Below are 20,444 nucleotides of genomic sequence, written 5' to 3'. Positions count from 1 at the left end.
CTCTTTGACTGGATATGTACTGCTAGTCCTCCTACCTGGGAAACCATTTTCTCTTACTTTGTTACTTGCTTAGATAACACCTCTGGAAAGACTTTCCTAATGTCCCACTCCCTCAGAGTTGCTTAGGTACATCTTTTCTGTTTTTATAATACCTTGTATACATATATATCATGTTATAATTGTTTATTCAGTCTGTTTTTGCCAAGTGGACTGAGAGCTACTTGAAGGAGGGACCTCGTTTTCATTTATGAACCCTATGGGCCTTCTTAGCATAATAGTCCATTCACATATATTAAAAGAAAGACTGACCAGTTAGAGTGGAAGGAGACAGGAAGGTAAAATACCATTAAAGCAGAGTTAAGGAAAGTTCCAGACGTTTGAGTTCAATTTGCAGTTGAGGTATATCTATTCACTGAAGCATTATTTGACCATAAAAAGAAATGAAGCACTGATACATGCTACAACATGGATAAACCCTGAAAACATTATGCTAAGGAAAAGTAGCCAGACATAAAAGGTCACATATTGTAGGATTTCTATTTACATGAAATATCCAGAATAGGTAGATCTATCTATAGAAAAAGTAGATTAGTGGCTGGCAGGGGATGACAGTTGGAGTGGGGGAAATGGAGAGTGACTGCTAATAGGTCTAGGGTTTCTTTTTGGAGCAATGAAAATGTTTTTGGAATTGGAAAGTAGTGATCAGTATACAACTTTGTGAATATACTAGAAGCCACTGAATTGTAGTTTAAAAGGATAAACTTTGTGGTACTTGAGTTATATCACAATAAAGTCATTTTTAAACATTTTTGATGAATCTAGGTTTATAGTACCTAGAACATTGTGCATAATTGAATATCAATATGATGATCCAGGTAAAATTCTAATAATACGTTGATATCATAGTGTCAAAGTCAGGGCTGCTGTTCCATGTTTTCATTTTGAAGCATATTTTAAAATTAAAATCTGAACTTTTAGTATTAGAAGAACTCAATCTACAAACATTGACTTTCCAGTTTGTAAAAATTGTATTATTTGGCCAGCTGTGTGCTTTAGGAATAACTTAAGAAAATAACAAGAAGTTAGGACTTGTGAATTGGTATTAATAGATGGAGGTGGTAAACACATTTCTAACATTACACTGTCAGGTTGGGACGCCTTGGAGCATGTACTGCGTACAGATGATCTGAAGGTATTTCCTCATTTTGTTACTTTCCTAATCACTTATTTATATCTTGATCTAGGAATGCAATATGCATTGTTACCCTCGGGGATATTTTCCCCTCCTGTCACTGGAGTTATATTGGGCACTTAGATTTGTGAATTTAGTAACACTTTAAAATGTAACTGCATTTGGTCTAAAAATGAATTTTGAACTACAGGAAACTATCATAAGAGATTTTCTGTTATTAGTCCAGAGGTATGTGTGGGGTACACAAGAAGTAGTCTCTGTATGAAAGAAGAGCTTATATTATTCTTTTATCATTCCCAGGTCTTTTGGTGGGCCTTGTGCTTCGATATGGCATTCATGTTCCAAGCGATGTGAATAACGTGACCCTGAGCTGTGAAGTGCAGTCAAGCCCAACTACCTTATTGGTAAATGTTAGTGGAAAATTTTATGAGTATACGCTGAAAGGAGAGATTAGTTCACATGAACTCAATAACGTTCAAGATAATGAAATGCTTAGAAAGGTAAGTTCTTCATTAAAGAGAACCTTTGGATTTTTAAAAAAGTATATAAAGCAGCAAAGTGATTCAGGAGAAAAATAATGAATTTTTAGTGATATTTAGAATAATCAGTATTTTCAAATGCAGTAAAACCTCAACTAATGAATGTAATGCAGTGCTAAGGAAATTGTCATGTCTACAGTTTGATTTTCTGATTGAAGCTAAATACTGTAACTGTTTTTGTTTCACTCTGCAATGTTTACAGTTGTAATAAGTGGTGACCAGTATTGAGTTAAGCAGAATTTATAAATGTTTCTTTCAATTTGCTTATGGCCCTTGGAGTTTTATAGTACTTTAGCACATAGCATTTATTTGATAATACCTAAAATATTCCATGAATATTTTTTTGAATTCTTTCTTGCCTTGATTGTGTTGTAGAGTGCTTAGTCACTCAGTCCCATCTGACTCTTTGCAACCAGTAGGACTGTAACCTGCCAGGCTCCTCTGTCCATGGGATTTTTCAGGCAGGAATACTGGAGTGGGTTGCCATTTCCTCCTCCAGGGATCTTCCCGACTAGGGATTGAACCTGCGTCTCCTGTGTCTCCTGCATTGCAGGCAGATTCTTTACCCACTGAGCCATGAGAGAAGCCCTTGGATTGTATACTGAGCACAATTTAATCTTTCTTTGATTCATAAGGGCCTCAACCTGAGTATCAGGTACTGTACCATGGTGTGCATGAACCTTGATGTAGGTTGGGTTTCAGTCTTACTGGCTCCCAGACATTCCTGGAGCTGCTTTCTCCTGACCCATTCATAGTTCCCATCCTGACGTGTCTCAGGGCCTCATGTCTCTGTTTTCATCCACCCTTGACCATTTGCCTCCACGTCTGCTTTCTACATTGGCAGGACTTGGCTTTTACAGCTACTTGGTTGTGTTCTTGACATCTTTAATGCTTTTCAAAATTTCACACAAACTTAAAATTTACTTTGCAGCTAGAGTTTTTTTCTACCTGTGGAAAATTCTAGTTCCTTAAAAGCTCTAGGAAATGAAATTTTAGCATGGCTATGTGTATAGCTGCTCTGTGTTCATGTCAAATCCTACTGCAGCCTTATGAACAGAAGGGGACATCTGTATTATTATAGGGAATAGATATTAAAAGGAATGGGCTGTCAGGACTAGAAATCTGATTTGTACAGAAACTTTTTATATTATGTCATATACCTTTAGAGATGTTGCCTATACAAGAAGTCTGTTTCCTCTTGCCAACAATAATTCTGTACTCCCAAATTTTATGTTAACAGTTTGGGGCCTCCTTTATTTAAAGCAAAGACATGTTCATACTTTCTCTTATTGTAAAGATTTTTGCTATCATTTTAACCTACTTTGCATAGATAGAATGTAACTGATTGTTCCAGTGCTATCTCCTTGTCATTTGGTTGAGAAGTGGAACACCAGCTATCCTGTATGAAATATTTTTCAGTTACCACAATGGTAATATTCTTGCCTTTCACCAGTTTAACATTTAATCTTTTTTTCTTTTTGCTCATTTCATAATGTAATAAGAAATCTTCTGAGGGAATTCATCTAAAAGAACTCTTTATTTTAACAGGTTACTTTTGATCCAGAAGTATTTTTCAACATATTACTTCCTCCTATCATATTTTATGCGGGATATAGTCTGAAAAGAGTAAGTGCTTTTGTATTTCATATGCTTTTAACAGCCTTATGCTCCATGGGCTTTATCATCGTTGACATTCAGAAATAGGCAGTTCATCCCTCACTTCTCTCTCTCCTTATCCTTTTGAGATGCTGAATTTAATGCCTATACAAAAATTCTCTCTTAGTTATTTCTTTTAATGAATAATGCATTTAATATTAGCATAGTACACTAGAATAGAAAACCTTTTCTTTTAAAAATAATTGGTGAATATTCTAACACAGTAAAACTTTTTTTCTATCAGAGACATTTCTTTCGAAACCTTGGGTCAATCCTAGCATACGCTTTTCTTGGAACCGCAATTTCTTGTTTTGTAATTGGGTGAGTACTTGAAGCTTAAAACACTTTTAGCCTCCCGATTATAATTTTAAAATAATGCATATTTGACTTCTGCAGTATTGTATTCTTGAATGTGTCTAAGGACTTTTGCAGTAAAATGTATTCATACAGGTGATAAGGTCTTTGAATTTTCCTTAAGGCTAAGGCATTATGATATTTAAATGACATGCAGTAAATTTGGGATTAGTCACAAAGTACTAATAGTAGACCCATCTTATTCTTACTGTATTCTAACTTCTTTTGCAGTTGATGTTTTTTCTAAAGTAGGCATATGTTTGTTGAACAGATCAATAATGTATGGCTGTGTTACACTGATGAAAGTAACTGGACAGCTTGCCGGAGATTTTTACTTTACAGATTGCCTGCTGTTTGGTGCCATCGTATCGGCAACTGATCCAGGTATGTTTTACATGAATGTGGAGCTTAAGTACTTAAGGTGTACAGTGTTTTTCCAGCAACACATATGCATGTGTTTCTTGCTTTGAGGTGTAGAATTCAGGATTAGATATTCCCCATCTTGCTATACTTTCCAGTTGTGGAGGGAAAAAACAAAAGTCATGGCTCCTTTTGGCTTACACACACAATTTTTTTCCTCTTTATTATATGTCCTATTACTGGTCCACAATTTGATCCTTTTTAGATGAGGACTGTAAAGCATTTCCTTCAAGAATTTTAGGTTGGTCTCTATCCCAGGTGACAGGGTATAGAAGATGAACTGTATTAGTTAAGAATGGGCAATGATGATACATTTCCTTTCAAGCTTCTAGAAAACAGATCCCTAAAAATCTGTTTACATTTAGCTAATCTGCATTTAAGAGTAAGAAAAATTGTTTTAAAATGACTGTTAGAAGGCCATTATACTAGAACAAGTGTGATTTGGGGCCACTGATGAGTTGTAATATATATTAAAGAACTATTTTTATAAAATTTGCTTTCTGATTATGGAGTAGTTTTGATATTATCATGACTTGACAGTGAATTTTGTTGTATTGAGTTAGATGAGTTAGACTGTAGTTTTCCTGATGTAATATTGGTGATCTTCACAGCTACATTCAAATTAAGAATTTAGAGACTGTTTAGGCTGAAGATGTAGGGGCAAGAGACTGCATCTTTTGAACTAAGGACACAAGTTTTCTTTTACTAGATTTTGGATTCTTGGTAGAGGTTTGTTTCGTTTTACCCTTTGACCTTGTAAGTTAATAATCTTCTTTAATTATCATCCACCATAATCAAAGTTTATCTCTGAATTCCTGTGTTAACTCTGATAACACAGGGCGTTATAGAAAGTAGGAAAATATGCTGTATACTCTGTAAGAAATGATTTTAAAAGCTCAGAGGACGTTTGAGAGAGGCATTTGTGTAGTCTGGCATTTTTAAAACTGAGAAGCAAATCACCTCCTTAAAGACAGTCGAGGCTGCCCCCTTATTGTTTGTAGCTGTTCCCATTATCAGTATGAAGATGGGATGGTTTTTGGAAGAAGCTAGTGGTCTCTGTTCTCCATGTTCTCTTACTGGAAGCAAAGTCCTCAACTTTTCAAAGTCTAGGCGAAATCTCAGTCAGTTGGACTGGCTACATTACTTACAACTTCTGGTTTTGTTTTAGTGGGAGTATTGCCTGGATGGCTCAAGCAGAACTGTTTTGCTTATATAAAGCTGAATGGTTATATTTCTTCTGAGTTATATAGGTATTTACCCCATAATAATTCTATTATTTTGCAGTTGTTCACTTGATAGAAGGAGGAGCCATAGGTTCTTTTTAAAATTTTACAGCATTACTCCTGCCCTCCTTTTTGCCTTCTCTTGGTTAGCTTTGGTATCAGGATATTCCGGATGAAATGCTTTGCAGTGGACACTTTATCTTTTAAAGTACAAGCTTCCTGTTTTTTAGTTGGCATTTGAAGAGGTTCTCCCAACTCTGGTTGTAATAATCTTTCATGTCTGCTTGAGTATATTTAGCAAGTGAGCTGTACGTGACTCAGCAATTAAAGTTACAATGCAACTTCAATCTCTGATTTTCTAAGAATTCTCATGTAATGGTTTTCTAAGAGAAGGGTTTTTTTTTCCTCTCAAGCTGAAATAGCCTGATTGTTGTCTTCTTATTAAGTTAAATATAGCAGCTGTAATTCTGGTCATAAATTTTATGCCAACCAGAAACCAAACTCGTGTTTTCATTTCCTACTGTCTTTGCTAAGCTGGTATGCTTGAAATTTGCAGTCAAATAGAAGTGAGTTATAAGGCTCCAAGGGAAAAATGAAGTTTGCAGAAGGAAATGCTTTTTGTAATAGTCTTCTTTATCAAAGATTAATGATCACCTGGTCTGTAAGAAATTCTGAATGTATTTTTTTATGGGAAAGAAATGTACAAGGGAAGATTATTAGCATTTGCATAAAGAATGTAGGCCAATTCAGTCCTCCAAGGTTATTTTCGACTGTTAGAGGAAGGAGATATTACAGGTACACAGTTAGGGAAAAGAAAAATATTGACATAAAATTACTGAATCTTTAATATGGTACGAATGTTTATTAGGATTGAATTCTGAGATGAAAGGAATTTCCAAATAACTAGTGTGATCATCTATGGAGGGAAATATGTTATATTTGTAATGTCTTAATATTCCTGTGACTCTTTCTACTTGCTAGTGACTGTTCTTGCCATATTCCACGAGCTTCAAGTTGATGTTGAACTCTATGCACTTCTTTTTGGTGAAAGTGTCCTCAATGATGCTGTTGCCATAGTGCTATCTTCGTAAGTGGTTTTTTTTTTTTCTTATTTTATTCTGTATGTTGAACATTAGGATTCTAAGAACCAGAAGTCACTTATTGAGTAGAGTACATTATGAATAGAAACATTTGAAAAACTGAAGCATTTTTCCCCTGTGAATAAATATATACTTATAGATAACATGGAAAATTCATAGAAACCAAAAAAAGAGGGGAATATATGTATATGTATGGCTGACTCAGTTTGCTATACAGCAGAAAATAAGACAACATTGTGAAGCAGCTATACTCTAATAATTTTTTTTTAAAAAAATGCACAGAAGAAAAGGAAGGAAAAGTGACATGTATCCCTGACACCTAAAGACAATTACTGTAAGCATTCTAGAACATTTTTTAAAATTCTTTTCTTCTATGCATATTTTTACATAGTTGTGATTGTAGTGTATGTATAATTTTGCATTCTGTTTTAACATTATAACATGGACATTTTTTCTTCAAATTGAATTTTTTGGCATAGCTATATATTCACATGGTTCAAAATCAAAACTATATAGAAAGGTATACATTGAAAAGTCACATTCTCACTCCTGTCCTCATCCACCTATCCCCTCAGTCCCTTATAGGTAACCATTTTTATTAGTTTCTTGTGTATCCTAGTGTTTCTTCAAATGCAAGCATGTATATGAATAAATATTCTTAATTTGCCTCATTTCTTATTTTAAAAGTAGCATGCTGTATGTGTTCTATACCTGACTTCCTCTCACATAACTACATTCTGGAGATCTTTCTGTATCAAAGCAAGGAGTTTCTCATTCTTCATTTACAGGCACATAGTATTCTATGTACAATACTATGAACTGTACTATAGTTTACTTAATCAGTTTATTCCTGGAAACATAAAGAGTTTACAATTCTTTGCTATCTCAAATAATGCTGCTGTGATTAACTTTGCACTTGCCTGTTTTATATGGGTATTAGTGTATTGGTTATTGGTAGGATAAATTCTCAGAAGTGAGATTAGTGGGTTAAAGGGTAAATACATTTGTAATTTTGTTACATTGCTAAATTGCCTGTCAATTAGCTGTTTTGCATTTTAGCCACCAAATTATGAGAGTGCCTGTTTCCTCATAACTTCACCAACAGAGTATTTGTCAGACTTTGCTATTTTTGCCAATTTGATGATTAAGAAATACTTCATACTTTAATTCATATTTCTCTTATTTAACATAATCATTTCAGAAACTTAATTTTTAGAAGTGCTAAGTAGTATACTTTTTTAATTTATTTTTTAATTGAAGGATAATTGTTTTACAGGATTTTGGTAAAGAATCCGCCTGTAATGCGGGAGACCTGGGTTCAATCTGTGGGTTGAGAAGATTCCCTGGAGAAGGGAATGGCTACCCACTCCAGTATTTTGGCCTGGAGAATCCCCATGGACTATGTAGTCCATGGGGTCACAAAGAGTTGGACACTTTTTAAAGACAATGAAAATGAGCAATATTTTAATCTAAGTATTGAAATCACTATATATGCTACTAGAAGATATTTGCAGGTGAAAGAATGGATGTGAACCTCTGAGGAGCCTGCCAACTTACTCCTACTAAGCAAATATCTAACCCTATAGACAGTTGCCTTTACTCTACACCAGACCTTTCTACAAGAGAGAAGTGAAACTCCCTCACCTTTCCTCCTTACTTTTATTTCTCTCCTTAATTTCCACTTCATTAACCATAAAAGAGCAGTCAGTCACTGACTCTGGTTTACACAACTTGATTTCCCCCATTGTCTAACTACAAAGTAGAAAATTATCCTTTCTGAGATGTAACACTAATTCCTTAAATGTTGTGTATGAAGATGTGCAAAAGATCAGATCTTCTTTTGTGAATGTAGTGCATATAAATTCTACCCCCTCTACCATATTTAGAAGAAGGCAATGGCAACCCACTCCAGTACTCTCGCCTGGAAAATCCCATGGACGGAGGAGCCTGGTAGGCTGTAGTCCATGGGGTCGCACAGAGTCAGACACGACTGAAGCGACTTAGCAGCAGCAGCAGCAGCTACCATATTTATTGCCAGAATTTTTTGTGATTGTGGTGGCTCAGATGGTAAAGCATCTGCCTTCAGTGCAGGAGACCTGGGTTTGATCCCTGGGTAGGGAAGATCCCCTGGAGAAGGAAATGGCAAACCACTCTAGTATCCTTGCCTGGAAAATCCTGTGGACAGAGGAGCCTGGTGGGCTGCAGTCCATGGAGTCGCAAAGAGTCGAGCATAAGTGAGCAACTAACACTTTCACTTTCGTAGGAGGTTACTAACTGAAGTGCTTGGCATTACATTTTTCATCATCTTTTGTTTGCCTTTAAAAGTACATTAGATAGCTCAGCTGGTAAAGACTCTGCCTGCAATGCAGGAGACCCTGGTTTGATTCCTGGGTCGGGAAGATCCCCTGGAGAAGGGAACGGCTACCCACTCGAGTATTCTGGCCTGGAGAATTTCATGGATTGTATAGTCCATGGGGTCACAAAGAGTCAAACACAACTGAGCGACTTTCACTAGATGTAAATTGTCTACTCTCTGTTGACTTCTGTTTGGTGATTTTCTAATGTGTATATTCTGTAGAAACAGCCTTGTGGAAAGAGGGGGACCCATTCCTGAAGGACTCCTCTTTGGCAGTTAACAAATTAAGATATCCATTCTTGAAATTTATGTTGGAAGTTGTTTTTGTTTGTTTTTTGACCTGTTAGATTGACAGTAACTTTTTTTTTTGTTAATGTGAGTACTTTAATCTGGTGAGGGTGGAGTGAAACTGATTCCCTCATTGCTGTATGAGGTAGAGCTGTATGTACTGATATAGTGTTTTGTATACCTAGAGATGGTCTACGTTGAATAGTATTCCTCTGAATGGGTATACCATGATTACCCTAGAGACCTAAGTTCATACTAATTTAAAATACGTTTTGGGGGTCATTTACATTTTATAAAATGTAAGTATGAGTAAACAAACATGACAGACAAACTGTTTAGCTTTACTAGTTACCAGAGATATACACATTAAATTAGTGGCCATTTTTACCTATTCAGTTAACAAGAACAAAATTGTTAATGAAAAATAGTTACTGCTGGTAATGGTCTACTATAGTCATTCTTAACTGGGGACAGTTTTGCACCATTACCACTCCCCAACCAGGGAATATTTGGCAATGTCTAGGGACATTTTGGTTATCAAAAATAGGAGGACGTTGCTGTTGGCATCTAGTGAGTAGAAGCCAAGGGTGCTGTTAAATAAATAATCCTTCAATACACAGGACAGCACCCACTACCCAACAAATAATTACCTGGCCCCAAATGTCAGTAATGCCAGGATTGAGAAACCCTGATGTCGTTTTAAAACTATATCACTTGTACATTGTTGTTGACGTTGAAATTGGTATTACCTGCTCTTTTGTATTTTATCTTTTGTCATTTATGATAATAAATTAATACATGTTTTTAACAAAAATTTAAGGTATTTGACTTAGTAGAAAATTCCTGAAATTTCAGCTCTCAGAAATAACCACTTATTAAGGTTTTCATGCAGATTTTTTCCATTAGGATATTAGCGTACATATAAATAATATTAATTTTTAAACAAAAAGAGGCATAGCACTATACATACTTTTCTGTAACTTCCTTCTTTCACTGGAACATTGTACTACATTAATACCTCCTTTATCCCATTGTATGGATGCACTACCAATGTACCTCTGCAGTTCCCCTGTTGATTAATATTTAGAGTTTTCTAACAACATTCAGAAAACTAAGATCATGGTATCCGGTCCCATCACTTCATGCCAGATAGGTGGGCAAACAGTGGAAACAGTGGCTGACTTTATTTTTCTGGGCTCCAAAATAACTGCAGATGGTGACTGCAGCAATGAAATTAAAAGACGCTTACTCCTTGGAAGGAAAGTTATGACCAACCTAGACAGCATATTAAAAAGCAGAGACATTACTTTGCCAACAAAGGTCTGTCTAGTCAAGGCTATGGTTTTTCCAGTGGTCATCTATGGATGTGAGAGTTGGACTATAAAGAAAGCTGAGCATCGAAGAATTGATGCTTTCGAACTGTGGTGTTGGAGAAGACTCTTGAGAGTCCCTTGGACTGCAAGGAGATCCAACCAGTCCATCCTAAAGGAGATCAGTCCTGGGTGTTCATTGGAAGGACTGATGTTGAAGCTGAAGCTCTAATACTTTGGCCACCTGATGCGAAGAGCTGACTCATTTGAAAAAACCCTGATGCTGGGAAAGATTGAGGGCAGGAGGAGAAGGGGACGACAGAGGATGAGATGGTTGGATGGCATCACTGACTCGATGGACATGGGTTTGGGTCGATTCCAGGAGTTGGTGATGGACAGGGAGGCCTGGCATGCTGCGGTTCACAGGGTTGCAAAGAGTTGGACACGACTGAGTGACTGAACTGAACTGAATATTGTATTATTGTGAATAGCACTGCAGTGAATATATTTATATATAAATCTTTGTGAATCCTTGAGAGTATTTCTGTAGGATATTTTTGAAAGTAGAATTTCTAGGCCATTGGGTATCATCACTAAAAAATTGAGAGAGATAGCCATATTTCTCTCTTAAAATGTAATACAAATTTAGGTGAAAGCTATTGCTCAACATGTAAAAGCAGCTATAGGTATAGTTAATACCTTGTTTCTAGGAATGTAGAATGGGAAAACAGTCCAAAATTTGTAAAAAGCACAAATGTGTTCTTTCACACTGTTATTTATAGTAGCAAAAATATTAGAAGCAACTTTAAAATGTCCAATGGTGAGGAAATGGTTAAATAAATTATGTTCTATCCATTTGGACCATTTTGATGTCTTAAAAAACCATGACTAGAGAGACTGTAGTCATTCTTACGTCATTGTCAGTTGAAGAAGTAGAGTTCAAAACTGTATGTTCACTATGATTACATCTAAACATGAACTAGCATGCATGTAACAGAAAGATTGAGGAGAAGGGGGTGACAGAGGATGAGATAGTTGGATGGTATCATTGACTCAATGGACATGAGTTTGAGCAGACTCTGGGAGATAGTGAAGGACAGGGAAGCCTGGTGTGCTACAGTCCATGGGGTCGCAAAGAGTTCGACACAACTGAGTGACTGAACAACAACAAAAAGAGGGGGAAGAAATACAGAAGGAAAATAAGAGATCTGTCAGGGTAGTGCAATGGCGGGGTGATTTTCCCCCCTAAATTGTACATTGTATTACTCTCAGGATTTTTTTTAAGTATTCATAAAAATGCTGCTGCCTCAAGTTAAAATGTTGACTGATGTAGAAAAGATAAGTTTTCAATCCAGAGGCCAGCATTTGAAAAGGAAGAAGACAAACCTCTCATTTGTTCTCAGCCCACCATGCTTTTCCTGTACCTTTTAGTGATTAAAGAATAAAATAATGATTAATGTGAATCTTGAATTTCTATGAACTACTCCAGGGAAAGCAATCTCAGAAGGCATTGCATTGATATTTTGTTCCTGTCAGCATTTTGAAAACTATGGCCAGAGAGAAAGAAGGTTGTTGTAGCAGTATTTCTTTTCTCCAGCCAGCTGCTATATTTTCATGCTGTAATATAGTCAACTCTCATTTACAGTGGTAGGGTCCTTTATGTGCAGGTAAGATAGTATGACATGAAAAGCCATTTCATATTCACTAAAACAGTATCAAATCTACCAGTCACAAAATGATCTGGTCACTTTGAAGATTTAAATGTAGATGTTTAAAGTTCTCAATTCAGATTGAGTCTCAGAAATTTCTAGATGCCATTACCAGAAATTCATATTGGAGTTATACTTCAATAAGGAAATGTTAGCTTGGTCTTAGATTTTGTTTTGTTTTTTAACTTAACTAGGGAGGTGTGAAGAGAACTTAGTGTACATGGTATAGTAATGTCATTTTTTAGCCTCGAATCAGAAAAAATATTGCAATAACCACAGGGAGAATTCATTATATTCTTAGGAATGTGTTTTTTCTGCTTCTTTTCTTTGACATGGCTTGTGTGATGTCTTTGAATCTGGATTTATTATACAAACACTGGTACCTCAATTAACTGTGATGAAAACTGATTTAGTGATGGTAGGTGCTTTTGCCAGAGACCCACTAGCAAGAGTGATTTTCTCAGCTGTGTTTATTTCCTGGGGTGACTGTTTCAAAAGAAGTATTTTTAGACCAGGTTTGGACTGTGAGTTCAAGATGGAGAGTGTCCCTTCTAATTACCTGTCTTGGCCTCTTACAGAGTGACTTTTCTTTCAGAAGTTTAGGTGAAGGATTTTTAGGGTATGCTAAATGTACTGTTGAGTGGACTCTAACTCCTTAGAAGGCCTTTCAAGCCCTTCTATCTATAAAAGTCCATTTCAGTGAGTGAATAGATAGGAGATACTGGGCCCATCTGGTATCCTAAAAGTTGAAAGGGTTCTTTAGTCATCTTTTTTATTTTTCCCTAGGAAAAACAAAATGTGACCAGGTTGAGTATTGAACAGTGTTCTTTATATTTTTATGCATGCTCTGTTGGAAACGTGGGGAATTTTTCATTAGTTTGTTCACATTATTAGTACATTAGGGCTTTCAGGCACTCAGTACCAGTAAGTAAACAGAGTCACAAAAGAAATAGCGCTGCATGGTATCTTGAGACTGGAGGAAAAGGCTTGGTTCAACCTTCATAAAGAGGATCTTACTGAATAAAATGTTCTACCTTCTGAAATTGTCACTTAACAAAAGCTGAGTTTTCTTGTTAGCTGATCCACTGCAGCGTGTTTTGGTAACCTTTGGTCCTTATTTTGGCAATTCAGATCCAAAGTTTTGGGTTTTTACCCCCTCTTATTTCATCATCAAGCTCGACACTAGGTAATTTTTAAATTTTTATTTTATTATTTTTTAGATAATGTTTTAAAAGTAAAAGTTGCTTCTCAAAGAAAGAGCCGTTTCTTTCTCTTTTGTAGCTCAATAGTAGCATACCAGCCAGCTGGAGACAACAGCCACACCTTTGATGTCACAGCCATGTTCAAGTCTATTGGGATTTTCCTTGGAATCTTCAGTGGCTCTTTCGCGATGGGTGCTGCTACTGGAGTGGTGACAGCTTTAATATCCTTTTATTATATTTATCTTTTCTTGTTAACTTTACAGAGTAATGTAATACTGTGTTCCGTGGTCTCCCCTACTTCTGCAATTGACATCATGTTATAATTATTAACCTTATAACCAAGTACTTGGTTTGAATTAGGCAATCATCTTTACCAATAAATAAATAAAAGAATTTCATTGCTTTGTGTAGGGCTTCATGCCCTTAGACACTCACTACAGAATTCTATTTAGACATAGTGACGCTTTGGGGGTGAATTTTAAGGTTGTAGACTGAATTGATACAAAGGTAGGTATTTTCCAAAGAGCCTCTTGGGTGCTCTATGTGGCTGTTCAGCCTGGCATCCTTTTGCTCTTCATTTAATAGGACGAATAAGAATGTATGATCTTGATACCAATTGAACAAAATAAAGTTCCAAGGTTAGGATAGATGGGAGTTCATCTTAGCTCTCACCGATTTTAACCTTATGCTCTCAAGTCCTACACATTACCACTAGTTTGCTTTTAGAAACATTGAGCCAGTCATTCTTGTATTCATTCAAAAAAATTTCTTTTTTTCTTAGTCGTTGCAGTTTCACTTTCGTAAGTTAAAATATAATAGAAAATGACAGTTTAATAAATGGATCTAAATTTTCTGTTATTGGATTCTTTAAGTGCAAGTATACCTAAACGTCTGGAACTTCAGTTTTTTGTTTTATATCAAGCTTTTCATTCTTAAAAAAATTTCTTGATTACCTGTTATATACCACATGCTATGCCCTGTGTATCACAGATAAACAAGACCTCTTGTGTCCTCTGCCTTTTGGAACTCCTAATATAGAAGAATTGCTGGCACTGCACTTCATGGGACCTCAGTGTAGGAAGGTAGAGGGTGAGGAGAGCGGGGAAGATGAGTGGATTTGATCTCTAAAGAGCTTCCAGCTCCAGAACTTTCAAAGTACTTTCATAGAAAACAAATACTTTTCCAAGAATATATTCCTTTTCTGTACTTCAGTTTTGTGCTGGAAGAAGCTTTTCTTAGGGCTTTTTCTCAGGCAAACTGAGCCCTAAAGGGACAGTGAAAACAGTTTTGAAGAAGGACCATACCAGCTAGTATCTCTTTCCTAACCTAAGTTCCTTGTGGAACTTTATGATTGTGTTGTAGTACACATTTGTTGAAGGGAATGTAGACTACAGCCTGAGATTTGCCACAGCTTGATACAGGCCCTTCCACTGGCAACTATCAAATACTTGTTGTAGACTAGTATGAGTGAGTGACATGCCTCAGTTTCCTCATGGGATACTCTACATCACAAAGAGGATTAAACATCAAATCTCATGGAAATGACATTTTAATAGGTGTAAATTGCTATTATTATGGAAGCTGTCTTGCTTTGGGCCTCAAATTAATAGAGTTGGCATGTTGTGTATCTGATCTGTCACTCCTGTCCTTTACCATCATGTCTGTTCTTTACTTGGATTAGGAAGGCAACGCACCCCAGTATTCTTGCCTGGAAAATTCCATTGACAGAGGAGCCTGGTGGGCTATAGTCCATGGGTCTCAGAAGAGTCAGACACGACTGAGTTACTGAGCATGCACACACACTGTTCCTTACTGCATGGTTTCTAACAAAGCATGTGATACCCATAAAACAATTGGATGGACTAAGCTGTAGAGCTTCCTCATGGAAGGGGGGACTGCTGACTCCTTAGTACAATGCTTGTATTCAGAATTTCACTTTGGTGCCTCCTTATTCTGTGACTTTTGTGTCAGAGACTGGAGAATCCTTCTGCTTTCAGGCTTGCCTTACTTCGACTATTTTTTTTTCTAGTAACACTTCTGTATTATGAGATCTTGTTATCAACCTTGACCGTCTTACGTGACAAAGTTTACCAAATTACGAGAGTTCCAGCTGTTGGAGACAGGCCTGTTCTTCTTGATGTCCTGGAGTACCTTCCTCTTAGCTGAAGCATGGGGTTTCACAGGTAGGTTACTTTCTCCTTTTAACTGTAAATCCTTATAGGGAGTGACTTGGCCAGTGATTTTTTTTTTTTATATGTGTGTACCAACTCCTCTGGTGTTTGAGCACTCTTGTTAGGGTTGGCATTTATGTTGTCATTTTAGAATGTAAAAGATTTTCAATGGAAGCGATTCCTCTCAACAAAGTAAGTCACAACTGAAAAATTTAACACTAAACATCTAATTTACTTCTATGAATAAGATCCTTAGTATAAAAGTTGGGAACACGCTTTTGATGTGAACTTGGAACTCATTGTCTTTATAGGTGTGGTTGCAGTGTTGTTTTGTGGCATCACACAGGCCCATTATACGTACAATAACTTGTCCACAGAGTCTCAGCATAGAACTAAACAGGTAAGAGAAACTTGATAGTTTGTCAATAAACTTTTTTTTGCAGCAAAACAATTTTTTTATTGAAAAATAATCTTTGTTCTGTTCAAAGTGATGTCTGATCATTTCAGTTCCTCTTCTGTTGGCTCCAGAAATAGATGAGACTGGCAGATTGAAGGGTGACAGCTTTTAGGGTAGAGATAGATCATCAGAGTAGCCAGGGGCTGTTACTATTGTGATTCCAATGGTCAGTTAGCTTCTTTTCCTTGTTTTCCTCTAATGGCTTTTTTTCTTCTAGTTTTATTGAGCTATAATTGGCATATAGCACTGTCTTAAGTTTAAAGTGTACAGAGTAATGGTTTGATTTATATACTTCATGAAATAATGACCACATCATGTCATATAGATACAAAATTAAAGAAGTAGAAAAATTTTTTTCTTGTGATGAGAACTCTTAGGATTTACTCTTAACAACTTTCATATATAACACACCACAGTGTTAATCATATTTATCATATTGTGCATTACATCCCTAGCACTTGTTTAATCTCATAACTGAAAGTTTGTACCTTTTTACTTCCTCTATCCAATTCCCCTTTCCTCACAACTTGCGTTTGGTAACCACACATCTGATGTCTTTTTCTATGAGTTAGTTTATTTTTGAAGTATAATTGACCTATGACACTGTGTTGTATGTGTATGCTCAGTCACTTCAATCATGTCTGACTCTTTGTGACCCTGTATACTGTAGCCCATCAGGCTCCTTTGTCCATGGGATTCTCTAGGCAAGAATAATGGAGTATATTGCCATGCCCTCCTCTAGGGGATCTTCTTAACCCACAGATTGAACCCATATCTCCTGTGGCTCCTGCATTGCTGGTGATTCTTTACTGCTGAGCCACTGGGGAGGCCTGTAATACTATGTTAGTTCCTGTTATACAGCATAGCAATTTGGTTTTTATATACATTTCAAAATAATCACCATGATAAAAGATAATACCTTATTATTGACTATATTCCCCACACTGTGCCTTTCATCCCATGACTCATTTATTTGGCAACTTAAAATTTGTACCTCTTAATCTCCATCACCTATTTCTTTCCTTCCCCCAACTCTATCCCCTCTGGCCACCATCTGTTTGTTCTCTGTATGTATAACTCTGTTTCTGTTTTTTTTTTCTTTGTTTTTAGAATTCACATATAAGTGAGGTCACATAATATTTGTCTTTCTCTGACTTATTTCACTTAGCATAATACCCACTAGGTCCATCCATATTGTTGCAAATGGAAAAATTTAATTCCTTTTTACGGTTGAGTAATATTCCAGTGTGTGTGTGTGTGTGTGTGTGTGTGTATACACCACATCTTATCCATTCATTTATTAATAGGCAGACAGGTTGCTTCTATATCTTGGCTATTGTTAATAATGCTGCCATGAACATTGGAGTGCATATATTTGCTGATCTCTTAAGTTCATATGCATTTCCCCCCTTGCCATGTTTACTGTTTTTGACATCATATTTTACATCATTTTGTTTTATTTATCTCTTATTGCAGATATAGATTATTTTACTACCTTTGTCTTTTAACCTTCCTACTAGCTTTATATATGGTTGATTTATTACCTTTACTGTTTATTTGCCTTTACAAATGAGATTTTTTCCTTTTATAATTTTCATGCTTCTAGTCGTGGCCTTTTCATCACAGTGATGTAAACAAGTGGAGGTGGGCAGGTAGCAGGGCAGGGAACAGAGCACAGGACTATAATGTGTAAGCTCTCACTCTCTTAGTGAGGGCTGAGACCCATGTAAAAAGTGAAATCACATGGCAAGGTGGTGTGAGAGTTGTCATGAAGCACTCTGTGCCAGGATAAAATGATTTGAACTGGGTCTTACAGCCTATAAAGAGGGAAGTGTCTGGGACCTGCCATATTTAGGGATTAATTGAGTTGGGGTGTAGAAGACGAGGGTGGCAGGGATACCGCTTAGGGTCCTTCCCCAGCATTATGGATGGGAAGTAATGAAAGTTAGACTAACGCAGTGGCCGAGATAGCCAAGAACATTCCAAAAGAAAAATTGGCAGGGTTTGGAGGATGAGGGTGAGAATGACTAATTATGGGAATTGAAGAAGGGAAGTTGATTGGGCAAGTGAAGGGGAAACATTTATGGCTTTTTCTGTGGGACCAGAAATGTCGTCTCTACATTTGCTTCCCTCTGAATCACATGTTTTGGAGGATATACATGAACATTACATATTTGAAGTATCTGTTTCAATATCTTAGTAATACTCATCTTTTCAAATTATGTAGATTTTTACTGGACTAACCTTTTGAAATTTCGTTTCAGTTGTTTGAGCTTCTCAATTTCTTGGCAGAGAATTTCATCTTCTCCTACATGGGACTAACACTGTTTACCTTCCAGAACCATGTCTTTAACCCAACATTTGTAGTAGGAGCATTTGTATCCTTTATTATGTATTCTGTTTTGGAAACTTCTTTTTAAATTGAGATTTGCACGTGTTTTCTTGGGGGTGGGATGATTGATAGAATTGATAAGATTGATAAGAATTGGTAAGGATACATATGTTTTTAATATAAATGATATGTATAATAATAATATATATAATATTTTCCTCTGAGTAAAGTAAATAAGGATTTCAACTCTTTTATCTAGTCTATTCTATTTACGTTTTTGTTTATTGCACAAATAATACTGACAGAATGAAATGACAAGAAAAAGTCTCCTACCATTCTGCCGACTCCAAAAGATAAAACTGTTTGTCTGCTGTTACTGAAGGGAAGAAAGAGAGATTGGATGATGGAGAACAGTTTGCAGTCTGTGCCACAGGGCAGTAGTTGAAAGATGATGAAAGATGGAAGGAGGCTTGCACACTCCTTCCCTCTCCACCACCCTTCTCTTTCTCTCTCTCATTGAGTTTTTAAAACCTAGTTGAAAAGGAGAAGCTGATTGCATGAAAGAGAGCAAGCAATAGTGCCAACCTTACAAGAAGGTAGGAAGAGATGGAATCCAAAGCACATGCGGAGGGATGGGCCTCCAGTGGGTGGAAGCACAGCTCCGCCATTGTTCCAGGAGAGGGTAGAGTGTGTAGAGATGAAGGTACATTTGCAAGATGGCATTTCTCTGATTAATTCTATTTTTATCTGTAAAGTAGGAGGTGAGATCATCTGCTGAAAGTGAGATAGGAGCATGTGGCCTATCAGTTATCTATTATATAACAAATTACCCTAAAATTTAGCAGCTTAAAACAACAAACATGTTATTTTGCACAGTTTCTGAGAGTCTGGAATCCAGGAGCAACTTAACTGGCAGGTAAGTTGGCAGGCTCCAGTATCCCTCATGAGGTTATAATCATGCTCTGGGCTGGGACTGTACTCTCTCAAGATTTGACTGGGGATGGAGGAGCCACCCCAAGCTCACTGACATGGGTGTTAGCTGGAGGCTTCAGTTCTTCTCCACGTGGACCTCTCCATGGGGCAACTCACAACATAGCTTCCCCAGGGGGACAGAGTGAGATGAGAGAGCACCAAGATGGAGTGCAAAGGGCCTTTTATGACCTAATCTTGGAAACGATGTACCATCTCCCTTCTGCTGTTTTTCTATTGGTCACACACAAACCCTGGCAAAGTGTGAGCTGAGACTACACAAGGGTGTGAATACTAGGGAACCCTCTAGGAGGCTGGCTCCCATAGATGATAGGAATTTTGAGGAAATAGTTGTTGCAGAGAGTGAAAAAGTGCATTGACCAAAGAAATGCAGTAGAATTGCTGAGCGATGTTAGGGACCCATTTGAGTTTGAGGAATAAATGTTAACAGTAGAGTCAGTCTGCCCTGTTGTATGACTTTATCCAGGACTATTTAGCTATAAGCATGGAGAAAATAGATAGCTGAGTCCACCTGAGTTTGGAGTTTTGTCAAGTTGGTGCAGTGAAAACAGAGGGGAAAGGGATTGCTGAGTATTGGAAAGAGTTTTATTAAGATGCGGCTAGAAAAGGAAATGAAGAGGGGAGAGGACTGACTGATGGAAAAGCAGAGGGGTCTTTGGACTGGAAGTCCCAGTGAGATGGAATAATTATCTGCAATAGATGGATGTGAAACATGGAAAGAGAAATTGTGGTCAGAGAGTGGGATGTTTGAATTAGTGATTTTCAAAAGAAGTAGTATTTTAACAAACCACCTCAGAATGAAGATTCTGTCAAAAGAGATTGTCAGAAATATTTTCTTAATTAAAACTCTAAGTAGGATCTGTGTTAGAAACTGAAGTATTACTGAAATACCATTCTACCGAGTCTTAGTCTTCTGAGAATGAACTTCAGGCAGAAAAAGATAAAGCCTTATTCATAAGAGAAGAACCTTAACTGGAAGACTCCCATGAGATCAGTAACTTCATATCCTGCTAGTCTTTGAGAAATTTTTAAGTAGTCAAGTGGCTTGAATCCACAGTACTTACCCAGAACCAAGGCTAAATATTTTCTGTAGTTTTTCAAGTCTGTTAGGAGTTGAAATTCCTCAAAACAGAATCCTACCATGG

General features: G+C 36.8%; 1 protein-coding gene across 10 annotated transcripts in view; it reads left to right on the top strand.

The window, feature by feature from the left end:
- Positions 1 to 20,444, top strand: part of SLC9A6 (solute carrier family 9 member A6) — a 51,124-nt gene that overhangs the window by 7,788 nt on the left and 22,892 nt on the right. For 9 of the 10 annotated variants that reach the window (XR_014075691.1, XM_081564991.1, XM_081564993.1 and 6 more), the window contains 9 exons: positions 1,493 to 1,692; positions 3,280 to 3,357; positions 3,632 to 3,708; positions 4,013 to 4,125; positions 6,366 to 6,471; positions 13,429 to 13,570; positions 15,427 to 15,532; positions 15,832 to 15,920; positions 18,242 to 18,355. Coding sequence is in view for 9 of the 10 variants with exons in the window: in XM_081564991.1 (XP_081421117.1) it covers positions 1,493 to 1,692; positions 3,280 to 3,357; positions 3,632 to 3,708; positions 4,013 to 4,125; positions 6,366 to 6,471; positions 13,429 to 13,570; positions 15,427 to 15,532; positions 15,832 to 15,920; positions 18,242 to 18,355 (1,025 nt within the window). In the remaining variant the exon portion in view is untranslated. The remainder of the gene's footprint in view (positions 1 to 1,492; positions 1,693 to 3,279; positions 3,358 to 3,631; positions 3,709 to 4,012; positions 4,126 to 6,365; positions 6,472 to 13,428; positions 13,571 to 15,426; positions 15,533 to 15,831; positions 15,921 to 18,241; positions 18,356 to 20,444) is intronic. The other variant, XM_081565000.1, reaches the window with a different exon arrangement.

The sequence above is a fragment of the Giraffa tippelskirchi genome, chromosome X (genome assembly GCF_054371585.1).
Source record: "Giraffa tippelskirchi isolate mGirTip1 chromosome X, T2T-mGirTip1v1.2.pri, whole genome shotgun sequence".
Lineage (NCBI taxonomy): Eukaryota > Metazoa > Chordata > Mammalia > Artiodactyla > Giraffidae > Giraffa > Giraffa tippelskirchi.
Note: the sequence above shows the minus strand (reverse complement) of the source record. Positions and strands in the feature narration are given on the sequence as shown.